Source organism: Boleophthalmus pectinirostris, unplaced genomic scaffold, assembly GCF_026225935.1.
Source record: "Boleophthalmus pectinirostris isolate CB_2022bp ecotype Guang Dong unplaced genomic scaffold, ASM2622593v1 HiC_scaffold_4, whole genome shotgun sequence".
Classification (NCBI taxonomy): Eukaryota; Metazoa; Chordata; class Actinopteri; order Gobiiformes; family Gobiidae; genus Boleophthalmus; species Boleophthalmus pectinirostris.
In genome coordinates, this window is record NW_026571353.1 from 39,482,442 (window position 1) to 39,502,441 (window position 20,000).

General features: G+C 40.7%; 1 protein-coding gene across 1 annotated transcript in view; it reads left to right on the forward strand.

The window, feature by feature from the left end:
• Positions 1-20,000, forward strand: part of fras1 (Fraser extracellular matrix complex subunit 1) — a 607,084-nt gene that overhangs the window by 538,794 nt on the left and 48,290 nt on the right. The window contains exons 49-52 of the mRNA XM_055161976.1: positions 1,148-1,272; positions 5,478-5,618; positions 8,582-8,809; positions 15,827-15,940. Coding sequence (XP_055017951.1) covers positions 1,148-1,272; positions 5,478-5,618; positions 8,582-8,809; positions 15,827-15,940 — 608 coding nt within the window. The remainder of the gene's footprint in view (positions 1-1,147; positions 1,273-5,477; positions 5,619-8,581; positions 8,810-15,826; positions 15,941-20,000) is intronic.

The window sequence follows — 20,000 nt, forward strand, 5'->3', positions numbered from 1 at the left end:
TAGTGTAGTAGTAGTAGTAGTAGTAGTAGTAGTAGTAGTAGTAGTACCTAAACCTAAACGAGCTTTAAAAATGATCAGTAAAATCCTAAACTCGACTCTAAAACACACAGAGTCGGAAAAGTGAAGTAAAACAGGAGTTGGACAAATGGCGCCAATGATTGTTGGATTGTTGGGTTGTTGGGTTGTTGGGTTGTTGGGTTGTTGGGTTGTTGGGTTGTTGGATTGTTGGATTGTTGGATTGTTGGATTGTTGGGTTGTTGGGTTGTTGTTGGTTGTTGGGTTGTTGTTGGGTTGTTGGATTGTTGTTGGATTGTTGGGTTGTTGGATTGTTGGATTGTTGGATTGTTGTTGGATTGTTTGGATTGTTGGGTTGTTGGGTTGTTGGATTGTTGTTGGGATTGTTGGATTGTTGGATTGTTGGTTGTTGGTTGTTGGATTGTTGGGTTGTTGGATTGTTGGGTTGTTGGGTTGTTGGGTTGTTGGATTGTTGGGTTGTTGGGTTGTTGGATTGTTGGGTTGTTGGGATTGTTGGGTTGTTGGATTGTTGGATTGTTGGGTTGTTGGGTTGTTGGGTTGTTGGGTTGTTGGATTGTTGGATTGTTGGGTTGTTGGGTTGTTGGATTGTTGGATTGTTGGATTGTTGGGTTTGTTGGTTGTTGGATTGTTGTTGGGTTGTTGGGTTGTTGGATTGTTGGATTGTTGTGTTGTTGTGTTGTTGGGTTGTTGGATTGTTGGATTGTTGGGTTGTTGGGTTGTTGGATTGTTGGATTGTTGGGTTGTTGGATTGTTGGGTTGTTGGATTGTTGGATTGTTGGATTGTTGTTGGGTTGTTGGGTTGTTGGGTTGTTGGATTGTTGGATTGTTGGGTTGTTGGATTGTTGGATTGTTGGGTTGTTGGATTGTTGGGTTGTTGGGTTGTTGGATTGTTGGGATTTGTTGGGTTGTTGGGTTGTTGGATTGTTGGGTTGTTGGATTGTTGGGTTGTTGGATTGTTGGGTTGTTGGATTGTTGGGTTGTTGGATTCTTGGGTTGTTGGATTGTTGGGTTGTTGGGTCTGTCGTTCGTCTGTCCATCATCTCTCCAGTGTAAAATCCAAAAGAAAATCTCAAAAGTTCATGTTTTTTTCTCTCTCTCTCTCTCTCTTTAGGCTCCAGGATCAGCTCGTTCACTCAGGCTGATCTGGCGTCTCGGAGCGTCCAGTACGTCCACACCAGCGAAGAGGAGAAACACGCCGACCAGTTCTCCTTCACCGTATCCGACGGCAACAACGAGGTCAGGAGGCTGTGGGTTCCACTCCCGGAAGTTCTTCATGTTTTACGGTTTTACGAACTTCCGGAACCTTTCCCGAATCGCTTTAGAATGATCTTGAGGTGTATCAGAACAAGTATCGCAGCACATAGACCAGTGTAAACTTTTATTTTGTTTTATTTACGATTATGTCATGTTGAAACTCACGTTCTATTGTGTTTTTGAAGTGAACAGATCCTTTTACCTTTAGTTCACGAGAAATCAGCAAATTCCAAGTCTGAAATGATCCAGATGATTCTAGTGAAAGTGTGTGTAGTTTAAAAGTAGTAGTAATACTAGTAGTAGAAGTAATACTAGCAGTAGTTGTAGTTCTTGTAGTAGTAGTCGTAGTAGTAGTAGTAGTAGTAGTAGTTATAGTAGTTGTAATTGTAGTTGTAGTAGTTGTAATTAGTAGTTAGTAGTTGTAATTGTAGTTGTAGTAGTAGTTGTAGTTGTAGTTGTAGTAGTTGTAGTAGTAGTTTGTAATAGTACTTGTAGTAGTAGTAGTTGTTGTAGTTGTTGTAATAGTAGTTGTAGTAGTAGTTGTAATAGTAGTAGTAGTTGTAGTAGTTGTAATAGTAGTAGTTGTTGTAGTAGTTGTAATAGTAGTTGTAGTTGTAGTAGTAGTTGTAATAGTAGTTGTAGTTAGTAGTAGTTGTAATAGTAGTTGTAGTAGTAGTAGTTGTAATAGTAGTTGTAGTAGTAGTAGTTGTAGTAGTAGTTGTAATAGTAGTTGTAGTAGTAGTTGTATAGTAGTTGTAATAGTAGTAGTAGTTTGTTGTATAGTAATGGTCACATTTTTCTATAGCGCTTTTCCACCTTCAAGGCACTCAAAGCGCTTTACAACAAGGAACCACTCACCCATTCACACACCAGTGTACGCAGACACTGTGGGCAAGGTGGGTTAAGTGTCTTGCCCAAGGACACAACGGCAGCATTCATCTGTGGGAGCTGGAATCACACCAGCCAACCTGTGGGTCAGTGGATCTGACCACTCAACCTGTGATGTTTATGTCAAGAGCTGGATTCGAACCGCCAACCTTCAGATCAGTGGGCGAATGCTCTACCAACTGAGCTACTGCCGCCCACTGAGCTACTGCCGCCCACTAGTAGTAGTAGTTGTAGTAGTAGTTGTAATAGTAGTTGTAGTAGTAGTAGTTGTAGTAGTAGTAGTAGTTGTTGTAATAGTAAGTTGTTGTAGTAGTAGTTGTAGTAGTTGTAGTTGTAAGTAGTAGTAATGTAGTAGTGTAGTTGTAATAGTAGTAGTAGTAGTAGTAGTAGTAGTAGTAGTAGTTAGTAGTAGTAGTAGTGTAATAGTAGTTGTAGTAGTAGTAGTAGTTGTAATAGTAGTTGTAGTAGTAGTAGTAGTAGTAGTTGTAATAGTAGTTGTAGTAGTAGTAGTTGTAGTAGTAGTTGTAGTAGTTGTTGTAGTAGTAGTTGTAATAGTAGTTGTAGTAGTTGTAGTAGTAGTAGTAGTTGTAGTAGTTGTAATAATAGTAGTAGTAGTAGTAGTAGTAGTAAAAGTTGTAATAGTAGTAGTACTTGTAGTTGTAGTACAAGTTGTAGTAGCAGAGCAAACCTCATTGAGTCTGAAAACAAGATTATTATATATGAATCATAAAAAGGAACTAAACCCGGACTAAACCCGGACTAAACCAGGACTAAACCAGGACTAAACCAGGACTAAACCCAGGACTAAACCAGGACTAAACCAGGACTAAACCCGGACTAAACCCGGACTAAACCAGGACTAAACCAGGACTAAACCGGACTAAACCAGGACCAAACCAGGACTAAACCAGGACTAAAACCCAGACTAAAACCCGGACTAAACCCGGAATAAACCCGGACTAAACTAGGACTAAACCAGGACTAAACCTGGACTAAACCAGACTAAAACCCGGACTAAACCCGGACTAAACCAGACTAAAACCAGGACTAAACCAGACTAAAACCAGGACTAAACCCGGACTAAACCAGACTAAAACCTAAAACCCGGACTAAACCAGACTAAAACCCGGACTAAACCAGACTAAAACCCGGACTAAACCAGACTAAAACCAGGACTAACTAAAACCAGGGACTAAAACCAGGACTAAAACCAGGACTAAACCCGGACTAAACCAGACTAAAACCCAGACTAAACCAGGACTAAACCAGGACTAAACCCGGACTAAACCAGATTAAAACCCGGACTAAACCAGGACTAAACCAGACCTAAACCAGGACTAAAACCAGGACTAAAACCAGGACTAGACCAGGACTAAACCAGGACCAGAACCGCACTAATCTGGAGGTAAAATGTGAGACTCTGCGCACGTATCGGCCTCGTCGGTTGGAGTTTGAGATGTTATATTTTGGAGGGGGGTGTGGGCTGGAGGACGAGGAAACGCTTCAGGCCAAAACAAAACCCAAACGCACCAGGGATCGTCCGTTTGGCTTTAAATGTGACTTAAATTGACCAGCGCCGACACATTCTCAGGTCCATGTGTTAATTAAGCAGCACAACACCACGACTGCTGCCAGACGGAGGGAAAAAAAAAAAAAAAAACACGGGCAACTTCTCAACTTTGGGCCAGTGAGAACATTTTTTTTTTTTTATTTTTTTAACAGTTTGATAAAGTTTGAATGAAAAGTGGACAGTACAAGCACGAGTCAAACACAAACCTCTGAGCATCACATTTTTTTCACATTCACAAGAGAAAACATTTAGTTTTAAATTGTTAATCACTTTGTAAACACACCTAGTAATACCTGTAATGGTGGGTAGTAGTAGTAGTAGTAGTAGTAGTAGTAGTTTTAAATGTTGTAGTATTAGTAGCAGCAGCTGTATTGGTAATATTGGTATGGTGGTAGTAGTCATAGTAGTACTAATAGTAGTAGTTCTAATGGTAGTAGTAGTAGTAGCAGTAGCTGTATTGGTAGTATCAGTAGTATGATGGTAGAAGAAGTAGTACTAGTGGTAGTATTAGTAGTATTAGTAGTAGTAGTAGTTCTTATGGTAGTAGGAGTAGGAGTAGCCTAAATGGAAGTAGTAGTAGTAGTAGTAATAATAGCTGTAATAGTGGTAGTGGTAGTAGTAGTAGTTGTAATGGTAGTAGTAACAGTAGCAGTAGTAGTACTACCAGTAGTTTTATTAGTTGTAGTAATAATAGCTGTACTGGTAGTAGTAGCAGTAGTAGTAGTAGTAGTAGTAGCTTTAAGGTAGTAGTAGTAGCAGTAGTAATAGTAGAAGTAGTAGTAGTAGTAGCAGTAGCTGTAATTGTAGATGTAGTAGTAGTAATTCTAATGATAGTAGTAGTAGTTCTTGGAGTAGTAGTAGTAGTAGTAGTAGTAGCAGTAGTAGCAGCAGCAGTAGTAGTAGTAGTAGTTCTTATGGTAGTAGTAGTAGTAGTACTAGCAGTAGCTTTAGTAGTAGTAGTTGTAATGGTAGTAGTAACAGTAGCAGTAGTAGTACTACCAGTAGTTTTATTAGTTGTAGTAATAATAGCTGTACTGGTAGTAGTAGCAGTAGTAGTAGTAATAGTAGAAGTAGTAGTAGTAGTAGCTGTAATTGTAGATGTAGTAGTAGTAATTCTAATGATAGTAGTAGTAGTTCTTGGAGTAGTAGTAGTAGTAGTAGTAGTAGTAGTAGTAGTAGTAGCAGTACTAGCAGTAGCTTAGTAGTAGTAGTAGCTGTATTGATAGTAGTTATAGTAGTCGTAGTAGCAGCTGTAATTGTAGATGTAGTAGTAGTAACTCTAATGATAGTAGTAGTAGTTCTTGTAGTAGTAGTAGTAGTAGTAGTAGTAGTACTAGCAGTAGCTTTAGTAGTAGTAGTAGCTGTATTGATAGTAGTTATAGTAGTCGTAGTAGCAGCTGTAATTGTAGATGTAGTAGTAGTAACTCTAATGATAGTAGTAGTAGTTCTTGTAGTAGTAGTAGTAGTAGTAGTAGTAGTGGTAGCAGTATTAGCAGTAGTAGTAGTAGTAGTAGTAAAAGTATTTCTTCATCTTTCTGAACCTCGTACACAGTTGGACAGAGATCTGCTCTTAAGAACCTGCTGTTTGTTCTCTATATATTTTACTATTTATTATATATATTTATACTATGTACTTTGTGTTTATGTATCATCAGTGTTTTATATATTTATACGTACTGTGTTATATATTTATTTGTACTTTTGTGTGTATTTGTGGTGGTATTTGCAGGTGGCCCAGACCTTCTACATCACGATCAAACCGGTGGACGACTCTCTGCCTCTGCTCTCCGTCCCCGGGATGAGAGTCCAGGAGGGAGTGAGGAAAACCATCACCGAGTTTGAGCTGAAGGCCACGGACGCAGACACAGAGGTGAACCGGGACTAGACCAGGACTGGACCAGGACTGGACCAGGACTGGACCAGGACTGGACCAGGACTGGACCAGGACTAAAACTGGAGTAAAACTGGATTTAAACAGGATTAAAACAGGAATAAACCAGGACTGGACCAGGACTAAAACTGGACTAAAACTGGATTTAACAGGATTAAACCAGGACTAATCCAGGACTAAACCAGGACTGGACCAGGACTGGACCAGGACTGGACCAGGACTGGACCAGGACTAAAACTGGAGTAAAACTGGATTTAAACAGGATTAAAACAGGAATAAACCAGGACTGGACCAGGAATAAAGCAGGACTGGACCAGGAATAAACCAGGACTGGACCAGGAATAAAGCAGGACTGGACCAGGACTGGACCAGGACTGGACCAGGACTAAAACTGGAGTAAAACTGGATTTAAACAGGATTAAAACAGGAATAAACCAGGACTGGACCAGGACTGAACCAGGACTAAAACTGGAGTAAAACTGGATTTAAACAGGATTAAAACAGGAATAAACCAGGACTGGACCAGGAATAAACCAGGACTGGACCAGGATTAAAGCAGGACTAAAACAGGACTAAACCAGGACTAAACCGGGACTAAACCAGGACTAATCCACGACTAAACCAAGACTAAAACTGGTCTTGAACAGGACTAAAGCAGGATTAAAACTAGGACTAAAACTGCAAATAAACAGGACTAAAGCAGGACTAAACCAGAACTAAAACTGCACTTTAACAGGACTAAAACCAGGATTAAAACTGGACTAAACTGGGACTAAAGCAGGACTAAAGCAGGTCTCAACCAGGACTAGAGCAGGACTAAAACAGGACTAAAACAGGATTGAACCAGGACTAAAACAGGACTAAGCCAGGACTAAAACAGGACTAAACCAGGACTCACCCAGGACTAAAGCAGGACTCACCCAGGACTAAAGCAGGACTAAAGTGGGTCTAAAGCAGGTCTAAACCAGGACTAAAGCAGGACTGAAGCAGGACTCAACCAGGACTGAACCAGGACTAAAACTGGACTAAAACAGGATTGAACCAGGACTAAAACAGGACTAAAGCAGGACTAAAGCAGGACTAAACCAGGACTAAAGCAGGACTAAAGCAGGACTAAAACCAGGACTAAAACAGGACTGAACTGGGACTAAAGCAGGACTCGACCAGGACTCGACCAGGACTCAAACAGGACTAAAACAGGACTCAACCAGGACTCAACTAGGACTAAACCAGAACTTAATTTGGAGTGAACCAGGATTAAAGCAGGACTAAAACAGGACTGAACCAGAACTGAACTGGGACTAAACCAGTACTGAACCAGGACTAAATCAGGTCTAAAGCCGGACCCCTGGCAGAACATTCATTCACCGTTACACAACCTAAATCGTACGAACAGTGATAAAAATGTCGTTACTTTTGTTGTTTTTTTGTTTCCCTCCGACTTCAATTTGTGTTTTTTAAAGAAAAGCCGATTGAAGCGTCGTCTCTCGGGGCCTATTCATCTCCGTCCCGCCGCAATTTCCTCCTGCGCTCCAAATGACTCGGCGTCCCTCACCTTCCTCTGCACAATGAAAGAAGTCCAGCGTGAGGCGCATTAGAGCGACATGTTCACGAGTGATGGAGGAACACGCTGAACCCGACTGAACTTTCAAATCAAAATGTGTTTGGTAAAAGAAAAAAGAAAAAAAAACGTAGATTTATTTTCCAGTGAGGAGAAATTGTTCAGATGAGGCCGTTTTTCATTATCGGGAAATCGCACTTTTCAGAGGAGTTTTAAAGTGCCGTACTAATCGCAAAGGGTTTTATTGTGTGGATCAGGAAGTGCGCCTTAGCATGCTAATTTTGGTCTTTAACTTAACTGCACTCTGGTCTCTGAGAATTGTGAAAAATTACATCTTAAATTGCAATATTGATCTAAAACGACACAACAAAGAGCTGTGAAATTATGGGCACTTCAGACGGATAACGGCAGATCACACGGAGCAGCAGATTTTAAAAATTTGTACGAAAATGATTCTTCGACGCTGCTGATTCCTACGAGTATCACAAATTAAGGAAATAAAATTGAAGAACGAAGTAAGTACAGAGCGACGGGCATTAGAAATGCAACGATATTCAATATGTTATGGAATCGTGCGATACTGATCCCACGATTCGCTTGTTCGTTTTCGGTCGATACACCTGTTTGTTCAATGCACGTGTTTGGTTGATGCACGTGTCCGTTTTTGGTCGATACACTTGTTCGTGCGATGGACGTGTTAATTTTATATGTGTGTTTGTTCGATGTGCGTGTTCGTTCGATGTGCGTCTTCGTTCGATACGCATGTTAATTCGATACACGTGGTCGTTCGATGAGCAAGTTAATTCGATGCACGTGTTCATTTGATGCGCAGGTTTGTTGGATGCACATGTTCGTTCAATGCGCGTGTTTGTTCGATACACGTGTACGTTCAATGCACGTCTTCATTCGATACACGTCTTCATTCGATACACGTGTTCGTTCGATGCACATGTTCGTTCAATGCACGTGTTCATTTGATACACGTCTTCGTTCGATGCACGTGTTCGTTCGATACACGTGTTCGTTCACTGCACGTGTTTGTTCGATGCGCGTGTTCGTTCGATGCGCGTGTTCGTTCCATGCGCGTGTTCGTTCGATGCGCGTGTTCGTTCCATACGCGTGTTCGTTTCGATGCGCGTGTTCGTTCGCATGCGCGTGTTCGTTCGATGCGCGTGTTACTACTACTACCACTACTACTACTACCACTACTACTACTACTACTACTACTACCACTACTACTACTACTACTACTACTACCACTACTACCACTACTACTACTACTACTACTACTACTACTACTGAAACTGTGAAAAGTCGATTTTGCAGAATAGGTTCGTTTCAAAACACACCATTTAAAGTCTGTTTCTCTGTCCGTGCCCAGGCGGAGTCGCTCGTCTTCACCGTGGTGCAGCCGCCTCGTCACGGCACCATCGAGCGAACGCACAACGGCCAGAGCTACCGCCAGACCAGCTCCTTCACCATGGACGACATCTACCAGAACCGGATCAGCTACAACCACGACGGCTCCAACTCCCTCAAAGACCGATTCAGCTTCAGCCTCTCCGACTCCACCAACCTGCTCTTCATGGTGCACGAGGCTGGCAAAGAGGTACGGGCACATGAGCACACGGGTATACACGGGCACACGGGCACACGGTACACGGATACACACGAGAACACGGGTACATGAGAACACAGGAACACGGGCACATGGGAACACGGGCACACGGGAGCAGGAGAACACGGGAACACGGGAACACGGGTACATGGGAACACGGGCACACGAGAACACGGGTACATGGGAACACGGGTACATGGGAGCAGGAGAACACGAGAACACGGGTACATGGGAACACGGGAGCAGGAGAACACGAGTACATGGGAACACGAGAACACGGGTACACGAGAACACGGGTACATGGGAACACGAGTACTCGAGAACACGGGTACATGGGAACACGAGAACACGGGTACTCGAGAACACGGGTACATGGGAACACGGGTACACGAGAACAGAACACGGGTGCATGGGAACACGAGAACTCGGGAACACGAAAACACAGGTACACGAGAACACAGGTACTTGGGAACACGAGAACACGGGTACACGAGAACACGGGTACATGGGAACACGGGTACATGGGAGCAGGAGAACACGAGAACATGGGTACATAGGAACACGGGCACATGGGAACACGGGTACACGGGAGCAGGAGAACTCGAGAACACGGGTACATGGGAGCAGGAGAACACGGGTACTCGAGAACACGGGTGCATGGGAACACGAGAACTCGGGTACACGAAAACACGGGAACACGAGAACACGGGTACTTGGGAACACGGGTACATGGGAACACGGGTACACGAGAACTCCAGAACAAGGGAACACGAGAACACGGGAACACAGGTACAGGGGGGTAAAAGGACTGGGATTTGCAGTACATACATTATTATTATGTTTCGTTGTTGATGCTGAAACATGTATTTCCTTCAGGATTAATAAAGCATTTATCTATCTGTCTGGGAGATCAGGGGTCCCCAATACTCAGGCCCTGGACCAGTACTGGGCCCTGGGTCGTTTGGTAACGGGCCGAGAAAGTGCAAACCCCTCGTCTCATACGCCGCGTGGACTGTGCCTCTTCCTGCGTTTCCCGCGCCACTAAACCAGAACTAAAACCAGGACTAAAAAAGGATTTAACCAGGACTAAAATCAGCTCTAAATCAGTTCTAAACCAGCTCTAAAACCAGAACTAAACCAGGATTAAACCAGGACTAAAATCAGTTCTAAACCATTTCTAAATCAGTTCTAAATCAGTTCTAAACCAGCTCTAAAACAGAACTAAACCAGGATTAAACCAGGACTAAAATCAGTTCTAAACCATTTCTAAATCAGTTCTAAATCAGGTCTAAACCAGGTCTAAAACCAAAACAAAAACCAGGATTAAACCAGGACTAATCCAGGACTAAACCACGACTAGAAACAGTTCTAAACCTGGACTAAAACAGGATTTAACCAACCAGGACTGAACCAGAACTAAAACCAGGACTAAACCACAACTAGAAACAGTTCTAAACCAGGACTAAAACTAGGACTTAAAAAAGGACTAAACCACAACTAGAAACAGTTCTAAACCAGGACTAAAATAGGATTTAACCCTGGACTAAACCAGAACTAAAACCAGGACAAAAATCTGTTCTAAACCACGACTAAAACAGGATTTAACCAGGACCATGCGTAAGAGCACAGTTCCATTAATCACATTTATGGATAATTTTATCAGCTGTGAGACAAACAACAACAACGGCATCGAAATGAACAGAAGAGAGGACGGGGAACAGCTCTAATTATTTTTACTCATGGGACCCACACACAAACTGAGGTAGTGCAATATTTAAAAAAAAAAAAAAGAAAGAAAATGCAACTATAAATTAACTAAAACAAAAAAATTTAATTAAAAGAAATTAACAACTGCATTGCATTTCATTTGCCGTCAAAATTCATTTTAGCATCAGGACTGTAACTAACCATCTGCAGTGATTTTTATTTTTATTTTTTTAATTAGTTGCCTTATTAGTGAATTTTTTAAGCACATTTTATCAGACAACAGTAAAAATAAAAATACTGAAGGCTGGAGAAGATGGAGAATATTTGAATTTTGCATAATGGTGTTTTACTGATGAAAAACTTGTTCATTAATTAATTCACATTTAAGAGTTAAAATAGTCCGTCAATTATTTTAATAGTTAATTAGTCAGAGTTTTCATTTATTTATGTGGATACAAAAACATAGATTAACAATGAAAGAATCAACAGTGTTTGAAGCCAAGGATAATGAGCATGAGCAGCCCCCGGAGAAAAAGCAATAAACCACGTGAATTTATCAAGAGAATCGAAAATACAAAAAAACAAATATCTCGCTCTTAAAATCTCTGCAGTTCTGGTCTTCGTCATAAAAATGTGGGTGAAAAAGAGAATTTCTTAAACGTGCACTGTGTAACTTTTTTGTTAAAGGCACGTCACCTGCTCGTTTCTATGGATATGCCATTGATCTGTCTGGAATGTTCCACAGTGTGACTTTAAACAGCTCTACTTTACATTTATTCAATTACAGGAGGTTTTATAGCTCAAAAAAACACAGATCTGACCTGTAACTTGGTCTGGTTTGGTCTCCATGAAGATAGAAAAGTTTAATGCCACACTGTGGAACAATCCGTGTATCATTCGTTCAGTCATTTTTCAAAATAAAACCAAAAATAAGAAAACGAAAAAATTATGTTTTTTTTTTTTTTTTTTAAACCAAAATGAAAAAACAGGTAATGATTTGTTTTTTCAGGTTTTGATTTTGTGTTTAAATGAAAAATTGAATAAACGGATAACGGCCTGCACCAGGACTAAACCAGGTCTAATCCAGGACTAAAACAGGTTTAACAGATTTAAACCAGGACTAGACCAGGTCTAAACTAGGACTAAACCAGGACTAAACTAATCTCAGTCCCAGCCTCAGTCCCGGTCTGGTCCTGGTCGCAGTCCTAATCCTGTTCCCGGTCTCGGTCTGGTCCCGGTCTCAGTCCTGATCCTGGTCCCAGTTTCAGTCCTGGTCTGGTTCCGGTCTGGTCCCGGTCTCAGTCCTGGTCTGGTCCCGGTCTCAGTCCTGGTCTGGTTCTGGTCTGAGTCCTGGTTGGTCCCAGTCTGAGTCTCGGTCTCAGTCCTGACTAGGACTGAGTCTGGGACCGAGACTGGGACTGAGACCAGGACTGAGACAAGGACTGTGGCCAGAACTGAGACCAAGAGCAGACCAGGACTGAGACTGGGACAAGACCGGAACTAGGATCAGGACTGAGACCGGAACCAGACCTACCGGTCTTGGTCCTGAGACCAAGAATGAGACCGGTTTAGTCCTGGTTTAGTCAAAAAAAAAAATCAAAAACTAAAAAACAAATCATTGACCGTTTTTTCATTTTAGTTTTGGTGAAATAAATAAAACAAATAATGAAAAAAATCGTTGTTTTCTTTTTACATTTTCTCATTTTTGATTTTACTTTGAAAAACAAACGAACACGCGACACATGGATTTGAAACACTCCAGACAAACCAACAACATCTCCACAGAGAAACACATTTCCACGGAGCCTCCATCGGAGAAGTTACATAATCCACCTTTAATAATGAATGTTCCATATGTGAAGAGTGAATCCTGACAGCGCGGATCAGCCTCGGCCGCACGTCTCGCTCGGCTCTTCACATTCTTCTGACAAACACCGAGCAAAGGGCACGCGGGGTCTTCTGATTCCAAAGTGACATTTGAAAACCTCGGCTGTGGAGACGCACGAGCCAACAGTCGAAGGGAACGCATCAAAAACCCAACAGAAAATGTAATAAAATAAAAATGTTGAATGTCAGACAGCTGTGAGTTATTACTTTTATTGATTTTTTTATGTTTTAAAATAGTGCCACGTCGACTTGACTTAAAGCAGTTTCGAGCTCAGAAGAAACGCGGGAGAACGTCTCAGAACTGTCAGATGCCCAATCGTACACGTTTCTCTCTGTAGTTTTATCTACACAGTTTGATCTTATTAAATAACTGGAAAAAATCTGCCCGGCTCGTCGATTTTGCTGTAAAAAACACGTTTGAATCTTCCTCCAGGGTCGTCAAAAGTAGCAGAAATCAGACGCCAATCGATATTAAAACTAGATACTCATTTGAGCAGGTATCGATACTAAAAAAGAACCTTTCCTGAATCGGTTTAGAATGATTTTGAGCTGCATGAGAACAAGTATAAGTGTGAAGAGACTGGTACAAACCCATGGACCACTGAGGGACTATACAGAAAACAAAATACAATGATTTAATATTTACCGTAGCGCAGATGACCGAGCTTGTAATGTAAAAACTTGCTGTGATAAAGTAAAAAGCGGTCAAAAAGTCCAAATTAAAAGGAATAAAAGTCCTTTAATCGTTATAGTTTAATAATTATGCTTTGTCACAGTAAGTTTTTGCAGTAAAAGCTTGATCATCTCCAGTATATGTTTTTGCTTTTGAGCCTCGTTCTTGAGGAGCACCTGTTCTGGATTAGAGGTCTGCACAGGACAGAAATTTCAGTCTTCCACAAAGAATTGTAATTTTCCGTCCCGCTCCCGCCCGCATCTGTGATATTTTGTCCCGCTGTCGCCCGCAAAATCCCTCAAGATGGGGAACATTCTCTTTCTTAAACTCTATCAAACACGGAGCAGCAGAAAGGAATTGTCTAAAACGTGCATGAGATTAGACCACATCCGCAAATTGTAAAATTGTGTAAAATAAAATCTCCAGCACAAATGATGTATGAGGCAAACATGAATCTTTGGATATTTTACTTAACGCTCATATTTAGTTTGTGGGACTGCAGTTTATCATTCCACCCGCCCGCTCCTGCATTGTGTAGTCCTGCTCCAGCTTTCACAATGTGTCCCGCGCTGCTCTGTTTTGCGTCGGGTCCCGCGGGAGTGCAGGGCTCTATGAATCACCGAACCACTGTATCACTGTATCTGTGTTCGTAATCACAGACTTCCTTATCCACACAGTAATGCGAAACTGCCTGAAACGTTAGTCACGTGACTAGGCTGCCGTCACGTTGTCACATCGTCATGTGGGCGGTAAAAACATGGAAGTGGAGCACCGCGTCTGAAGTTGCAGCAGCTGATTTTGTGTCGAGGAAGATGGCAAGCGTGAAAACAGTGTTTTTGTGGACCGACGACGAGGTTCAGTTGTTACAGAATGCAACACTGAATTTTACGTCGAGCACGGCCACGCTGTTTCCCGCATGTTTTTCGCAATAGCGTCACATGACCGATGTCAAGAACCGAATCAGGAAGGAGCGAGTCACAGTGATGTGGTCCAATAAGGACACGACAAGAATTCCTACATCAGAGTATCAACATCTTCAGGCGTCCACACAGTGCCAGGTCGTTCCGTCTCTGGAGCCGTTTTCCATCGGATTAGTGTGAACGAAAACACAACGAAAACAACTCAAATACGAACTATGGGGCCTGAGATCCCCTGAAGCTCTCACATCCTCTGTGTTTTTGTACGACTATTCTTCTATTATCAATGTGGAATCAGTATTGAGTATCAAGTCTGATATCGAAATCGAGTTTGAGATTTGAGTATCGTGAAAAAACTATCTTCCTCTGACTTTTATTTTCATGGAGTATTTTGAGAATTGTATTAAAAAGAAATGTACATGAACCCATCTCTTTATGTATTTGATTAAAACGTGTCTTACCTCAGTACAGATTGTTCTGTATAAGCAGCTCTTGAGGTAAAAGATATCTGTATCTAATTATAAAGCACTTCACACATGTTGAACACACAAACTAGAGATGCGCGGATTGCGGTTACAACCGCGGTATCCACGGTTAATCCGCGGGTCGGGCGGATGACGTGATGAAAAATTATATTTTAATTAAATTCGGGCGGGTGGCGGATTAACTACTAAAAAAAAAAAAAAATTGTTAGTATTGTTACCTACATCTGAAAAGACGAGTCTCATTGTCTATGCTTGTAGTATGAAGTGTACGTCATGTCCTTAATTAGCCCATTTGACCTCGTTTTTATGTTCTGAAGGTTCAGGTTGTGTCGGGTTATTGATGCCTAAGGTTTACGAGGCACATATTATATGCAGTTTATTTTATTATTTCTAATTTATTTCAGCTGTTTGCCAACACATAAGTGGCTATAGGGCCATTTCGATATCAGTTATATTTTAAAACACGCAGACATTATAGCGTAGACTGCCACTCGGGGTATTTAAAACTTAAAGAAAGACCGATGGAGTGAGGCTATGACTTTGAAATAACATCGGGCAATGGCAGAATGTTCAGAATGTAACAACATCCAACACGAAGGCAAGAAGGTTCAAAAATAGCCTAGTCGGAAAACATTGTCAATTAATTAGCTGCGTAAGAAAACCAGGTAAGTCTGGGGTTGTTACGGACAATTAAGAATGTGGACATACACGCTGAGCGAATTTTGGAATGAATGAGCTATAGAGTTTGCATTTTTATCGAGGCTCCTTAGTTTGTTTGCTGTATGATTGTTCTAAAATCTAAAATCAATCGGCGGATGGCGGGCGGGTGCGGTTTTGAAAACCTTCGGTGCAAAATGGACAGCGGGCGGATGATGAGTTTTGTGTCGCGGTTGCGGATGAAAAAATAGCCCATCCGCGCATCTCTAACACAAACCCTGCAGATTCAGACTGAGTTCTTCTCTCAAACTGAAAACACTCTGTTCTGTTCCACCTCGTGATGTCATGTGGTAATACAGCAAGTGCTCAACTGTGTTTTAAAACTCCTCACACCTTCGCAAGAATCCTTATTGCTATATACATAATTATAGTCCTGCAATTGCCAATTTCTACTTAACTGAAGGTAAAAGGAACTAACTAACTTGAATACTATCTCTACATGACATCACAAGGTGGAACAGAGCACCTTAATAATAAAGAGTTACTCAGACTTGTGAATGAATTAAAATGCAAGTCCAGGTTTGTTTTTGATGAGGAAACAAACTTCTAACATGAAGTAAAGCTCACAAGAGTCAATTATGTGTGATGTAGGATCTTTAAACGTGCTGGTGTTTCGTTCCAGGTCGTGACGGCGGCTCCGCAGAAGTTTAAGATCGATATTCTGCCGGTGGATGACGGGACTCCGCGCATCGTCACCAACCTGGGCCTGCACTGGCTCGAGTACATGGACAACAAGGTACACACACAAAAGAAAACAAAAACAAAACAGTATATATGTCATTTATTTATAGAGATTTAACAATATTGGAAATATCGTGATATCGTATCGTCATTGTTTTTGGTGCAGCAACAGCTTAAAAAAACAACGGGAACTACATAGACCATGATCCTTTGCTCCGTTTCAGTGCAGACTACATGAAGAAATCACTTTTATTAAGCTCTAAGTGTCCAAATGTCCCTAACTCCTCATTCACTACAAAGTCTTACACTCTTTAGCGCCCCCTACAGTGCACTCGGACATGCAGATCACTACATTCAGGTGATGATCACGTGACTCGGGCTGAGGTGAGGAAAAAGTCAGCAAAACTCCGATAAAACTTGATTTCTAGTCCGGTGAGATTCATTTGGTCTTCCGATATTTCAGCAGTCGAAACTGTCGGGTATGAAAAACAAACTCAGAACCTGATAACGTAAAACTTGATTTCTGTCATAAATAAAGATCAGATCAGACTGACACAAGTGTTCATTCGAGTTTCGGTCGCGCTGCATTTCATGTAAACTGTCTGGATTTTTTGTTTTTTGTCTGAGATGTGGAAATTATCTTTTTTTTTTAAGAACTGGAGCTAAAGATTTATTCATAATCAGGCATAACTTCATAAACCACAGACCACAAGGCACCGCGAGAGCCGGGAAAACTCTGATCCTGATTTTGAATAAAACATGACTAAATAAACGGTTTATTTTGTTGTGTTTTATTCAGAATCATGGATCTACAGAGTCATAAACCAGCGCTGCTTTTTTCTGCTTCATTCAGTCATGTTGCATCCAGTTAAATACCTGTGGGAGCATAAACCCAGTTTGGAGTTTTTTTCATTACTGAGATAATTATTTTTATTTTGTTTGATTTAATATTTATTTAAAATGCGTGATTTTTGGTATTTTCTTAATTCTTTATGGTTAATATGATTATTTGTTGATTATTTGTTACAAAATAATTTAATCTATTTACATTTTTCTTTCAATTAATTATTGCTAATGTTAATCATAAGTTTACCTAAGTAATGTTTAATTTTTGTATTATTTTGTCGTCTACGGCTCCTTATTTAAGACGTGAACAGGTGCACCATGGGAGGGTGGAGTGGAGCCAGACAGTTTTTTTGACCTCCTGTCACCGATGTGTTAAAGTTCCCCTTTTTTTGTTTGTATTTGTTTGTCCTAATAATGTGAGTCCTCAGTAAAGAGTTTTTAAACTGCACTTGGATCTCGCTCTCCGTGGATTCTTTTATTTTTGAAGCATTTTAAAAGGTGGAACAAGGTGCGCAAAGCGTCAACTACGGCTTCACAAATGTTTGGACTTTACAATACCTATCGCTGTTCGCCGTTGTTTTCCCGACTCTCGCGATGCCTTGTGGTGTGTTGTTTATGACGCTGTAGATCCTGATTATGAATAAAAACCTTGGCTCCAGCTCTTAAAAGATTGATCATTTCAACATCTCAGACAAAAAGCAAAGAATCCAGTCTATTTACATGAAATCCATCTTGACAAAAACGTGTTTGGTTATTATTAGTCCATAAACACTTGTATGTCTGATCTGATCTTTATTGATGACAGACATCAAGTTTTATTGGACTTTTTTTTCATCCAGATGCCAGAATCACGTGACCCGACTGTAGCGATCAGCCCGTGAAGTCTTAGTTAACCACAATTTGTGTTAATTTGACTAATTTTTTTATTTAGATTATTAGGATTTATATGGGACACCAGCAGAAAGGAGAAGTGACTGAGTGAGCTGAAGATTTTGTATATTTTTGGCAGATTAAACTCATAATTCACAAATAAAATGAATCTGTCTTTATATAAATACATATTTTTATAATACTTTTTCTGCATAAATAGTAGTTTCTGCACGAGCTCCCCCTGCAGGTGTTCTCTTGTAAGTGCGGTTTGAGTCAGATACACTTTATAAAAACAGATGTACCTGCATTGAATGTGAAAGTGTTGCTAAAACTCCAAACAGATTTTAGTTACACAACACTGCCATCTGCTGGTGTAAAGATTTAAGCACAATTCAGAGCTCTGGTAAACCAATAAATCTGCTGTAATCTCCAGTGACACAATGTTTAGAGTTTTTTATTCATTTACATATTCCTTGTTGTTCAAAATGAAAGCGAGAACTCATAATTTAAACGAATGTCAAAGGGACAAAATGTTCAAACTAAAAGTAAAAGTTTGTCTACGTGTCTGTGTGTGGTGTAAAACTCTGGAACCGTCTGGATCCTACGGAAGCCGAGAGGGTCACAACAAACGCAAACGCCGCAACAAATACAAATGCGACAACACAACAAAAAGCCACAACACACAGAAATGACCGCGGGACTCTATTTTAATGCAAATGCCACAACACATTAAAAAGCCAGAACAGAAGTGACCGCGGGACTCTATTTTCCGACGGACCGATCAAGAGGCAAGTGAAGAAGAAGAACTACAACGTGAAAAGTAAAGGAACGGAGAAGTCGGAAACCTAAGTAAAAGTAATTTATTGTTTTATCATTATTCGTTTCACGTTGTAGTTCTTCTTCTTCACTTGCCGCTTGATCGGTCCGTCGGAAAATAGAGTCCCGCGGTCACTTCCGTTGTGGCTTTTTAATGTGTTGTGGCATTTGTGTTGTGGCTTTTTAATGTATTGCGGCATTTGTGTTTGTGTTGTGGCTTTTTGATGTGTTGTGGCTTTTTAATGTGTTGTGGCATTTGCGTTTGTGTTGTGGCGTTTGTATTTGTTGCGGCGTTTGCATTAAAATAGAGTCCCGCGGTCATTTCCGTTGTGGCTTTTTTTTGGTTTGTTGTGGCTTTTTTTGTTGTGTTGTCGCATTTGTATTTGTTGCGGCGTTTGCGTTTGCTGTGACCCTCTCGGCTTCCGTAGGATCCACGTCTCAAACAACGCCAAAATATCCATAAATTCAAGTTGTTCTATAAACACATGGTCTGGTCACAGTGCGGGTCTTAGAACAACGCTGCCGTTTGTAGTGCTGCTTTAGGTTTGTTGTTCCCTTACCGCTGTTGGTATCTTTAATTTCCTTTCCGTTATTGGAATCCTTTTGTATTATTGCAGTATGATGAGAGTTAAGTTACCGAGCTGTTACTCATCGTCTTCACCATTACAATATGTTATGGCCGTGGTAATAAAAGCGCGGCGCCGGGAATGCAGTTTAGGTTATTTATTTAACATGAACGAGTCGGGCAACGAGTTCGGGGACGGGACGTGACCAGAAACAAAACAACAAAAGCAAACTAGAGGACGACAGGGACAATGGTTAACTGCAAAACACAAAAATACAAAAGTACAAAAAACACAGACACTAAGACCAATCTGGATGACACTATGTTCCATTGTAAAAGCATTGAAAAATGCTTTTACTTACTTGCCTAAGATAAATAATAATAATACACTGGATCAATTTTCTTGCTGCATTTGTTCAGCAACACAACAAAACATGGGCAAGGCAGGTTTATTTTAGACCAAATCTGAAACTAAAATTCTTCACAGAATAAGAAACACAGAAAACATAAATAATTAAGTAAAGGTACAGTGTGTAACTTTCTGGAGGTAGCTCATCACCTGCGTGGCTCCATGGAAATTTAAGTTAAAACCACAGAACTTCAGAATGTTTTAGGACAGGAGAGTCAAACTCAAACTCACAGAGGCCAAAATTAAAAACTGGGACTAAGTCATGGGTCAAACTAAATGTTTATTGAAAAATTTCAACAACATCTGCAGGTTTTCTCTTTTCGAGATCAGGGATGTTAAATCTTTTTCTTATTAAAATAAATGTTTAATAATAGTTTTGCTTAAACATTGAATCCTGAACCAAACAGAATATAAAATAATAACAAAAATTTCAATAAATAATGTCTTTATAGCCTATTTGTATCTGGTGGGCAGCTCTAATACAGATTTGATATGATCTCGAGGGCCAAATATAATTATATCGCGGCCAAATTTGGCCCCCAGGCCTGAGTCTGACATGTCTGTTCTAGGAGATAGATACTTTAATGAAAAGATTATAGCCAACGAGGC